The 12,749-nt window shown below is 38.6% G+C and overlaps 1 protein-coding gene across 1 annotated transcript; it reads right to left on the bottom strand.

The window, feature by feature from the left end:
* Positions 1–7,032: 7,032 nt before the first annotated feature.
* Positions 7,033–11,381, bottom strand: LOC116202048 (DUF21 domain-containing protein At4g14240-like). The gene is made up of 13 exons (XM_031533564.1): positions 10,890–11,381; positions 10,253–10,329; positions 9,874–9,957; positions 9,671–9,784; positions 9,474–9,557; positions 9,288–9,359; positions 9,131–9,198; positions 8,869–8,956; positions 8,554–8,627; positions 8,090–8,453; positions 7,767–7,813; positions 7,588–7,669; positions 7,033–7,438 (listed from the first exon to the last, which is right to left on the bottom strand). The coding sequence occupies exons 1-13, from the start codon at positions 11,173–11,175 to the stop codon at positions 7,337–7,339; spliced, it is 1,542 nt and encodes a 513-aa protein (XP_031389424.1). The 5' UTR covers positions 11,176–11,381; the 3' UTR covers positions 7,033–7,336.
* Between the last annotated feature and the right edge of the window lie 1,368 nt (positions 11,382–12,749).

Here is a 12,749-nt window from a genome sequence, read left to right as displayed (position 1 = left end):
AAATTGGAGTACGACATGTCCAAAAAAGACAAAATAATGATGAAGAGTCCGTGACTTGACTGAAAAAATTTCACACAAAATATATGATATAATATGAAATTTTGAATCAATTCAACATTATTAATATGGTTTAAAAGAGAGAGAGTTTTCAAGTCCAATACTCTTCCAAGCCAAAAAAAAAAGAGTCCAATACTCTCTTGAGAGATGTTTGCTCTATGCTGCAAAAGAAGTGTGGCTCAAACTTGCAAATTTTGTATATGACATTTCAGTGGTTCTCCTCTTCAATTTAGTTTTCATTTTCGAAATAAAAGTTGCATTGGTAGTATTTATTATTGAAATAGTCTGCCGCTGAACTGACTAGATAAGCTCCGTATTAAGTTACTGCCTTTATTGCTAGTGTCGTAACCTTCATTACAGAGGATTAAGAAAAATATCTTTTATTTATTTGCTTTTTTTGAAAGAAAAGGAATGTTAATAAATCAAGAATCATCACATCAACCGTCCGAAAATATATATTTTGTAAATAAAATGTTTGCGCGAACACAAAATCACTCTTTGATGTTCGATGATTCTTTGAACATTTTGTCATGATTAGCTTCGGAACTCTGGGGTAGTGGGCCTTGACATATATATTCACAAAGTACTAGGAGTAAATCAAGAAACCTAAAACTCAGGGGGCAAATTGACATAGAGTATCAAGGAATTTAACTTATTTTGCACTTTTTCTTTTTTCCTTTATTTTATTTATTTGTTGTGGGAAAATATTCTTTTCTTTTCTTGGAGGACGGTGTAGCTGTTTAAAAAATAAAAATAAAGAGGACAGTGTAGTTTACTTGGCCATGAATAAGCTTTGGCTTTGGGGCTTAGGTATCCAAAATGAAAAAGTTCAATTACATTATTATAATTTTCTATAATATAAATACTTTATATTATTAAAAAAAGTATATGCATTTTAATGTTTTGGTCCGGTGGGTGAATCGATGGATTGCGTGTATATGTCATAGAAAAGATTCAGAGAATAATATATATATATATATACATACATATATACATATATATGTTTTTCTTTTCTTTGTTATTAAGATAAGGATTTCTTTTTATGGATTATTAAGACTAGGATTTGACAATATCCACCAAATAATTAGCAAGGAACTTGTCAAAATTCAATAAAATATTTTATTTTTGCTGTCTTAAATATTTTCTTTTACATTGTCTAAAAGCGCATTTCATTCACTAACAAGCGCATAATTTTTTTTAGAAAAACAATATATAATAATAAAAGTGTGTATTTATTTCAACAATACGGTAAATGGTGGTTGAAAAGTTTTTCTAGGGTTATTTATTTGAATTTCCGTTACACATGTGGATTAGACTGCAATAAATTATTAACATTTAACTATGACAATTTTGATTACTTTATTTCCTCTTTGCTTAAGAAGGGTAAAAAAAAATGATCAGATGTGTTCGTAGATCGTTGTCATTAATCTATTTTGGGGCGGTAAAATTCAAATCTAATATAAAATTGTAGAAGCCAACCATATTGATGTTACGCTTCAGTGAAGTCGATTGACGCTGAAATTTTTTGTACAATTTTAAAATCGGAAAATGACTCGACTGAGCGTTAAATTTGTCTAACTCAATAAGTTTAATTCGAGATAGAGCTATTAAAAAGATAATTAAGGAGGGTTTAAATAAGTTATAAGTTCAGTGAAAAAGATGAAGGGGTTGAGAAGGTATATATTAATTAGGTTGAAATTGATTTATCCAATTATAAAAATTTAGAATTTGAGAAAATAATTGGGAAAGACATTAAACTGAAATAGGTCATTAGACGAATATTATGAAGTTAAATTCCATATTATATGATTTTTTTTTAATTTCAGATGCAAATAGGATAATGGCTAAATATATAAATTTATAAGGTTTACTAATCAACGCGTTGTACCAAATTAATAAAGAAGATGAAAAGGATTGATTGATATATATTAATTATATTTGGAGAGATTAATTCTGATTTTACCTAATAATGAAAAGGGAAAAAATAGATCAAGTCCGAATATGTGTGGAATAATATGGCGAGGCCTTTGTTCGGCCCATTGTAGAACTCGAAAGGCCCATATATGAAGGAGAGGCTCAAACGACATGCCGTTTTTTCATCTAGTCGTTGATGGGTAATAATCACAATATCACATGGACAATAATGAAGTAAATCGACGATCTGAATTGAATTGAACCACATAATATACACCTAGAAAATCAGATATTTATCTTAAAAGTAACTTCTGGACTAATGTGAAGGAAGAATGCCGATTTCTCGAGTTGGCAAAAGCAAGAAACTGATCGGATTAATTTGATTCGAAAACATGGACCGAACTGATGAGCTGAGTTGTGAGGTAAATGACCTGCATATGAACCAAAGTGCTTTCTTCTGCAGATGAACTTCAAGTTTCTGTTTCGCAATCTTTTCGGCCTTGATTCTTTTGGAGTAATAAGATATGGTATATGCATGCTCATTACTCGATCGCTTCTTTCTCGATATCCGCGAAAAAATCAATTGTCTAGTGAACATCCTTTTTTTGTCGATGGATGCTTCGGTTATAAACATCGGTAGCCTTTGAAGGATATAACAACCAACTATACATGTAGAATCTGCATTGAGATTTGCTTATTGGCTCTTGCATGTCGACAATAATTCAAATTATTTAAAAAGGCTCCTCTCTCTCTATCTCTTCCCCCCCTCTCTCTATGGACTTCTGTTATCACAATGCAAACAATGTCTCTTCAAGGTTTTTGTCATGTCCCATGTATGTCAAGCTAAAGAATGACAAGGGTAGGTGTCCCCATAAATCTTATCTTAAAAAATGAAAAGAATCAAGGATAAGATTTGCACTTTCAAGTGGCATACAGTTTGAATAATTGGACATTAAGGAATAAGGGACAAAGACAAATGTATATGGCAACCTCATTAAAGTTGGTAGGAAGTCTTAGTTCTTGTTGCAGCTTTTCCAAGTGCAATAATTCCTCAAAGTAGTAGTGTATGTTAAGTTTCCTAAGATGTGACTAACTCAGCGGGATTCGCACACATATATTTTTGTACACCTAATTAATTTCAATTAAAAATATGTATGATATCCATTCAGAGCACAGTTTTATCTCTTGAAAACAACAAGAAATATGAGAGATTAGTATGCAAAATGCGCTGGACTGATTTGTGATGGGACACCCTCCCCTGTTTCCGAGCTACGAGCTCCATTGGCAGCTTGTCCCTAGAAGATAGGGAGGAACAGCTTCATCGATATTTCCAGTCGGGAAAAAGTTTGTGATTGTGCTTGATTAGTTGGTCACAATCAAATCAACAGGATAGGTGCAAAAGTGGAGATAGATAGATTACAGATAGAAAGGCCCTTCTCACCATATATGTTGGATCTTTGCCAATTGATGAACTATTTAGGGTTTACATTGTATATATAAAGCACAAAACTCCAATGTTTGGTTTGATATAACATGTCTCCCCATCGTGGATCTTCTCGCACTCTCAAATCTCGTTTGTACAACAGTATACATCTCCGAATAAGGTTCTAGCACCGCAGACAATGTTGATCCATTGCATATATAGGTTCATGTTGTCGTGGGATGGATCGACGAGCATGAGAATCTTGGAAAATGCTTCAACAAGATCAAGAAACTCAAGCCTGGTATTGCTGCGAACTCGGCCTACCGAGCATTCAAATTAGCCTGGGACCATGTCTATGATTCGTGGGGTCCAAACTTACCGTAATTGCCGAAACTAGCTGGCTAGCCTGAGTCATGCTGTTGAGCATGTACATCGATCGAGTTGGCACCACTCTTTTCAGCTATTATATAGACAGATAAGAGATGTGTTCATTGCTTAATCTCGATGGGCCCATACATCGGATCGAACATTGTTTGTCGATTTAGGATGGATTTAGCCTTAATCTTTTAGTTGATAGGTGGATTAAGCCTTAATCTTCGGGGGACTATTGATGGATACGATTGATTAGCATAGGACACAAAAATTGTCTTCAGGCCCACGTGGGGAGGATTTAGTTTGCCCCTTTTGAGATCTTATCTTTTGATTTCTTCTTCAAGCTAGATTAGTTAAGATAAGGTGTTAGGACACATGGCCCTTTTGACCCTTTTTTCCCTCTTTCCAGCGGCAAACTGGGACGTGGTTAGTAAACTCGATTAGACATCGACTAGAAAAATGATATCGATGGCCTCCTGATGGCATAGATACCCAAAACTATTCCTGTTATACAAGAACAACTTCGACAATTAAAAACCTAACAGCCCGAACTCACTCAGTGATCTTGTGAGATTCTCGATATTATGCTCTTGCAAATAGACATATTGTAGTATATACACGTTAGTCTGTCTCGGGACAATGGGGTCGGAGGACGATGTATACAAAGTCAATGTCTGAAGAAAGAGTACAAGATGAGATGGTCGTTTTCAGGTAAAAGGAAGTATGTGGGGCTTATGGACTATTGAAGATAAGGGAATTATGTTTCTTGGCTTTGCTTTAAATAGGGAACTCCCCATCCCCATGCATTATTAAATTCCATTGATCAAATCATATCATACGTGTTCTGTTTGGCCCTCATTTCCTGCCTTCTGTTTGAGGAATTTGTTGTTACTTGTTGTCATGGGGAAGAGATGCATGAAGTGGAAGAGAATGGTGAGGCAGCAGAAGGGGAAGCTTTACATAATAAGAACCTGCATTTCTATGCTTCTTTGTTGGCATAAGTACTCCTGACATGTCTCGAGCTTGTAGTATGGCGCTAAGCAGGCCCGGGTTCCCGCCATTAATTTTCGGTGATTTGCAGGAGCTAGAGTGTGAGCAGTTAGAAGGCCGAGACTCATCGGCAAAAATGAATCGAGAAGAAATTTAGGATTTAGTAATAGCATGATTGACGCTTAATATACATACGTAATCTGCTCTTATATCCTCTTCTTTCACCCCTCTCTCTCTCTCTCTCTCTCTCTCTCTCCTGCTTAGAAGATCTCCGTAATGCTGGATATGCCCTCCGGAAATTTTCGTGCTTGGTTGTAATCGTAGTTATCGATGTAAAAAACTAGATATCCAGTTGGAAACAAGCTAGCTTTTACTTTGGTTGAAGCATATGTAGAGTTCGTGGTATGGTAACTAATTACGTACACGTCTTCATGCCAAGGGATGCGATTGGCAACAGAAGCTTTTATTTATTCAGCCATTGATGACTCGATAAGTGCACCAGTCGATAATATCAATCATCAAACCGCTACATAAGAATTACAACCTAAGCGAAAAAGTGATCCTCTTATTCTTCGTAATCTCGATCATTTAAATCCACTTATGACCAACTACTAACTACTGTTAAGTTTCTATCAACTGACCTCATCCAAAGGCTGATGAGAAGCTATAAGGTGCATGGTAAACGCGCAATCGGGATCTTGAACCACCCGAATTTCGACTCATCAGTTTGTATATATAACTTTTTAATGAGGTTTTGAGTACTCCAGCCGGCAAAAAAAAAAAATCATTATGTTATTTATATTCCTAATGACTAATGAGTCGGATGATTTGACAAAATGCATAAACAGCTCAGCAGACCAATCCAAGAAATTCCTCAATTTCTGGAACATCTCTGGATATTTTATAGTATTCATCCCATCTTTCTGGTCACACACAGTGAGACAAGTTTCAGTAACAAATCTGGAAGAAAAACAGGACGCAGACAGCCTCCAAGGTAGTCAGATAAGGCCAATATATATATATTATCGTATGCTCTTAGCGCAGAACCACATATTCTACAGTCCTCTGCCAACCCGATTGGTTGGTGCTGATTATATTTATGGTAACAGCAAAACTTCTGAAACCGTAGGTTGATGAAAGATAGCTCAATATCGACATGGAAGAGCACCCAGAGATGGGGAATCCCGAGTCCTAACACGGTTAAGAACTACTTAATTAATCAGTCAGTGTCGATTTCCCGTATTAATCTGCCATAGATTGTATAGACTATCAACTTTTTGCTCTTAAAGATGCAACAATTTCATGACGAATTATATTATTATGTTAAAAGAATTGTCAGTTTCGGGCTCATTTGGCAGGAAATCAGAGCTGATGTGTCTTGCCTTGTCACCTTCCAAGAACCATGGGACCGGTGCTGTCAGCCATTTAGGTTCATACACGTGTCAACTCCCAGGCTGTCGTCCCATATTTTCTCCTGATAGTCGCTCGGTGTGGTGATGGTCTCTATATAAACCCCATCTCCTTATTAGACTGGAGAGACCAAAACCTCTCAGACAATGATCAAAGTTTCTTTCGTGAGTGGAAGGTTGAAAGCAATGGCCATGGCATCGAGTCGAAGTCTCAAGCTCTTCTCGTGGCAGAGGTGCTCGAGGCTAGCTCGGGAGCAGTGGACCCGACTGTACATCATTTGGAGATGCACCGTGATTCTACTGCGCAGCAACGACTAGCCCGGTCTAGACAGGAATCTATCGACTCGGAGAATCAGGATCAACCATCTCCCCCCGACCAATGGATACATTGTTAATGTAGGACATCATGGAAGTTATATAATACTACTTCTTTTCCCTCTTCTCCTCCTCTTCTTCCTTTGATCTGAACAGCTCATTAGGAAGTTTATAACAAGGCTCTGTAAGGTATCTACTAACATATTACCTGAAAGCTCGGGGGACTGGCTCCGTCTTGACTGTATGTTTATGAGCAGGTTTAATCCGACGCCAGAGGAGTTTCGTTTAGGTTTGTTTCCATATCATCGATTCAAAGCATTCGATCCTTTATTTTCTTGTATTTATTAGTCGCAATTCAACCGACGGCTGCTGCCATGCCCCGTAAACATTTTTGGCACAGACAGCAGCAGCAAAGAGTCTCAACCGTCAGGGGTCCCGTGTCCCCCTAGAAAAGGAGTTACGGAAATTTCTGCGATGTTCCATCTTTCCCGGGAAAGTTAATGAAATTGATTTCTCGAATAGAAGGTGTCGTGAAAGGTTAAATGAATCAAGTAGGATCGACAAGCTTCTCTTTGGTATATAACAGCGAAAGAACAGATACCTCAAAAGAACTCTCTCAATATCAGAATCGACTATCAGATGACGAGACTCCTTACAGAACTGTAACTACGGACTTAATTCAAAAAATACAGGATGCTTCTGCTTTTGCTCAACGGACATAGCAGACTCCATCTGTAAAGTCACATAAATGCATGCAGAAGCAGAAGCATCTCCTCAGCACTCGCGGTGGAATCAAAATCTTCCCCGAATTCTGATTGTATTATGACGAGTAAAAGCATGTTATTTCTTGTTCCCATTACTGCTGTGAGAACCCCACCTGGATTCCTTGTGTCCTCACAGAACTTGAGTCGTCCTCTGCAGGTTTTCTCAAGATTTGCCCGTGCTTGCCTTGCGCTCCCTATTTATTTAAAAAAAAAAAAAAACACTCTAAACAAAACAGACGAGGCTAATTTCTCTGGGGTACGTTCAGAGACAGAAAAGCTGAAACCAAAACTCTTAGAAACGCCAAGACTGCATGAAGTTGAACAATCACCACTGCCTACTTACTGCTCCTTTATGGGCGTTTAACCTCCGAAGAGATGGGGCTCGCGCAACAGAAGATGCTGCTGCAGCTGCAGCTACTCGGATTCTGCCAAAAAAGAGTAAGATGCAACTTTTTATATGAAGAAAATTAAAAAAAGCAAAAGTACTTCAACTCAAACTGTAAAAAAATTCAGTTCTAGTACCTCTTATGTACATCAACATATTCATCTGTTTCATCGACAATCTCTTCCTGCACAGTCAAGAAACAAAATCTCGTCATCACCTAAAGACCAGCAATCAGCACCCAGTCAATCTCTTTCGCCTTTAGAAGCCGCTAAAATTATATCCTCTGGCACACCCAAAATCAACCCTTCTTTTTTTCTTTTTCTTTTTCTTTTTTTTTTTTGGGAGGAGGGTTTGCATTGGCACAAGGTCCAAAGTGGCTCACTTGCAAAACTTTCAGGGTACAAAAACCAATAATTGCCTTTCTTGTTAATAGCACTATTAAGCAAGCGAGACCTCATACCTGGAGAAGTTCTTCAAACACGTCTTCGAGGGTAATGATCCCAATAACCTCACCATCTTCAATATCCTCTGAAGAGTGAGCCTGAGGAATTCCATTAATAGCTGCATCGTTCACTTTCAGAGCCCTTGGAGCCTTCTCAATGTCGAGGATAACACTATCGAATTTCTCATCTTGTTTCGGAAGCAAAGGAGTTGTCAGCTGAGAATCTCCTGAAGCAGCTCTATTTTCCTCCACATTGTCTGCTTCAGCAGTTGGTGGAAGATTCTTTGCTTTATTGCCCTTGGATTTAACCACCGCAGCCATGTGACTGCTGCCTTTCTGAAACTCATTCAAGATATCGTACAGGGGCATATCTGAAGGAACCCTGCATGAAAAATATGAGATATCAATCTCTTATTTGATGCTTCTTTTGGAGATAAAGATATTGAATTATAATATTATGAATAAATAACAAATAAGGGCACCGTGGAATTCTCCTGATGGAAACAGCACTGACAGGGGTCTCTGTTTCAGGTCGTACAGTGAGAAGACTTTTGACCTATTCCAAAAAAGAGGTTAATTATATAGATAAATTGCAAACTGTAAACGCAACATATGTTTGTATTTATGTATAGGTACATATGTACAGACACTATTGTTAGGTTATCGGCTTAAGACCATCCACCAGAACCTTGCAGTTCACAGTGGCATCGCTCGTATTGATCCATTTCCAAGAACCAGAATGTCAAAATGGAACGGTAGCTGTTAGTTTTTAGCTTAACATAAGATGAGAGACATACCAATAGAAGCCCAATAATATTTTTCGGGTTCCCAGAATAGACAGGAACTCGACTGTGACCACGAGCAAGAATCTTCCCCATTGCTTCCCTAAAGATGCAAAGCAGCCGTCTATATCACTCATTTGACCTTAGAATAGGGGCTTTTTGTTATTACCATGGACTGACTTCTGGTAATAATAACATTATAAGCACCAACAAGTTGCCCATGAAATAAACATATTTTAAGTTCAACATCCCATAAATCAATACGAGCCTAACATACCAGTCCAACTTTGAGTTGACATCTAAAGAGAAAGTAGATTCGATGGGCGTCATAGCCTCCTCAGCAGTCTGTAAAATCCAAAACAAATTTCAATACAAGATAGTACATAAAACGAGCTCACAGCAAAACATGATTTTGTTTCTGCAGTTTTTATTACCTTCTCAGTTAAATCTAGTGCTCCACTGATAATCGTGGTCTCGTCGTGTGTAAGTTCACCTCCCTTACCAGCCTTCAGGAAGACATTGAAGCAGAATAAATCACAAAGAAATGGGAACAGAAGTTCTGATAATTAGGCAATTACAAGTATTTACTTCTGTTAATTAGAGTTGCTGGCTTCCGTTACCTCCTGACTGTGAATGGAGACAAGAGCTTTTATCTGAGCTCGTCGAAACAGTGCCTCGTTATGACCAAGTACCCAGTCTAGAACCTGAAGTGAAGTTATTCACAAACAACTTGATAGGTGAATTACAATAATTTGCTTAACAGTTAACAGCAGGAATGTTCCCCGTCTAACTTTGTCAAGTCCAACTTTATTCTTACCTTACCAATAGGATATGCGATTGGATAGCAAATAACCATCAATATCTTCACTAGCCACACAAAATTGGCGCCCACAGCAAGTCCATATCGAGAGCATATTGCTTGTGGAATCACCTGCAGATAAAAAGGGAATTAATCTCTCTAATGAATGGCAGATGAGGTTGAATATAATAACAAGACGACACGAGAAAAGAATGGTATACCTCTCCAAATGCCAAAACAAACGTAACAGAGAGCACAATAGCAACATACTGATTAAAAAGCTTGTCCAAGTATATGGGAAGGGCCTGCAGGTAAATGTCAAATCTCAGAGGATATTGATACAAAATTGAGAGAAATACTATCTACGGGAATTCTGAAGAGCAAGAAGTTTGCGTCGTGTAGATCTATACGAAACATATATCAGCAAGTCAAGATTAGCGTTCAAAGATTCTGTTTACGACAGGATTCAGTCTGTTTTTGCCTTAGTATATGGCAACAGGGCAAAATTCTTGAGCCACATCCTTTTCTAATATTAAGTCGATATTGTCAACAAAACCAGTCGGGATCTTGCAGAAGAGAGTGTTTTCAAAGATAAAGTACCTCCATAGAAGCAGCATTACACAGAAGCAATGTCACAAGAAGCTGATGCTGCTTTTTGACTACTGGAAGAATGGTAGCTGATATTCAAATGGAATCAAGAATAACTATCAGAGTGACAAAACAAAATCTCAAGAGAGCTCAATCTCACAAGAAGCTCGCTCGAATTCAATTTTAAGTCGGGCCACATTTATCTCAAATAAACTCATATCTTCTACTAGAATCAGAACTGCATTCGGCCCAACCGAACTCTTTCACCGAACATAATAAATGGCTTTTTTAGAAAGCAAGTATATGCACTGCAAGTGAAATCGAGCCAAAACCAACGCAATTTGCCAAGAATTTCAATTCCATGGAGAATGCAACCCAAAAATCCAATCTCTTCCTTTCGCCCCAAACAGGGGGGGTGGGGGGGGAACAATCTTTCTAATTATCTCATCAAGATGAATCAATTCCAAAGGAGGGGAAAGTCAACGCTTGTGGAAAGAATGCTCAGTCACTGGCACGGCGAAATTGAGATGCATCCCCAAGTATGCAGCATCAGCAAACTAAGTAAGATCCCAAGTCAAACAAGTTGCCCACAACCCGAATTCCTAAATGAACTTCCATGCAATATCAGGGGGGATTCCGGCGAGCTCACCGGCCTGTTTCTTCTCGTCGGGGGTGCCGCTGCGCTGGAGGATCTCGAGGTCGACGAGGCCGAGGGACATAAGGCCGAGAGTGAGGCCCGACATTATGCCGGCGAAGAGCACCAGCAAGCAGGACACGCCCGCGTACACGAACCACCACACCGACCCGAAGGATATGTCGTCGCCCTGCAAGGGGCCCGCGGTGTAGTAGTAAGGCTGCTGTTGGGGCGCCGGCAGCGGCCCACCGAGGTTCTGGGTCAGCATCCGGACGACTGCGAGCGCGTTGACCGGGTTCATGGGAATCCGGGGAAGAGGAACCGATCGATTAACCGGTGAACTTCGTCTGAGCAGAGGATCGGAGCTGGGACGTGGGGGCTTTAACGGTGTCGGATCTCGGGGGAGCCCATTACTGACTATGTCTTCGACCGAGGACTCTTCCTGTTCACAGCTTCGAAACTGAACCGTACGATGAGGTGTACAGTTGGGGTGAAGCTCTGGAAGAAAGAAATGGCGGGCGTTGTCCACGTGGCAGCAGACATCCTTCCTTAATATAGAATTTAATAATAATTAAGGGGCCAAAATGGTAGGTCCCAGTTAGTCCTCAAACTTTGGAAAAGGATCTAATTTGGTCCTCCAAATATGCAAAGATTCAGAATTTCGTCCTCCATCAATTCAATTGACCTGCATTAAGTGGAACATGTCCCTCCAACTATTCGATTAAGTTAATCATGTGGACATCCGGTTTCACTACCGGGGTGCATCTCTAGAACCACGACATCCATGTAGCAATTATACTGCAATTACTCAGATTATTTGCCTGATCTTACAATTGGATAATATCTTGAAAATATGATCAATTTATCTCTATCTTCAACTTATGGCTTCTCTCTACATTAAGAATTATCCAATTAATCTTTTAACTTCGTTCATTTCTAACGCTTCTAACCGCAACAAACCTTGATGTCTTTTGAAGCTAGATGACTCACTTATGTGTCGAGTAACGGCTCAATAAAAATGCCAAGAGATATGCAGCATATGTTTTAACATTCGTGGTCAATCTCGACCACCATTTTTTAGCTCATATCATGACCTGTGACTACCGGCGATCAATTAGTGGATGAATGATATGATGGTCATATAAGAGGGGGAAAACCGTAATAACGAAGCACAAAGACTCTTGGAGGAAAAAAGAATTTCGCTTGCAATTTTCAGGGCCATTACGGGGTCCATCCAATCATAACTAGATCGAAAGTCTTGTTGCGTACAACGAAGACCGGTTATTGAACTTGGAATCTCGGTGCAATGGCACAAGGCACCGCCTGGAGCCAAAAAGTTTTGAGTTCGATCATCGCTAGTGAAACTTACGTGTCCTTTCATTTAGCTAAACTTATGTGTCTCTCTTATTATAAAAAGAAAAAAAAAAGAAAGTTGAATGCCTTTCACCAAAATCCTCAGCCTGTTAAAATTTTAAGTGGCATTTGGTTTCAAAATATATATTATACTCTACTTCACAGCACTTCGTTTTTCCATCAATTCTACAACATAATTATGATTTTTTTTTGTCTTTTTCTCCCATTTATAATAAATTCTCATATATATATTTTTCATAACCATTATTATAATCAATTTTTTAATAACAAACCCTCATATCTTATTACATATTTTGTCTTATATGGGTGAAGTAGGATGAAGTAAATTCCCATTACACAACCAAACGAACCCGAATAATCAATATCATGTGGTCAGTGCTCGCGCTGATTATTTGATTCACCTGATATATTAACGGTTGAACACAAGAGTCCAAACATTACGTACCAATGGATAGTAAGGTCGCCATTATCACCGTTCACATGTTTCTTGTAGATAAATAT

This window comes from Punica granatum, chromosome 1, assembly GCF_007655135.1.
Source record: "Punica granatum isolate Tunisia-2019 chromosome 1, ASM765513v2, whole genome shotgun sequence".
Taxonomy (NCBI): Eukaryota; Viridiplantae; Streptophyta; class Magnoliopsida; order Myrtales; family Lythraceae; genus Punica; species Punica granatum.
Note: the sequence above shows the minus strand (reverse complement) of the source record. Positions and strands in the feature narration are given on the sequence as shown.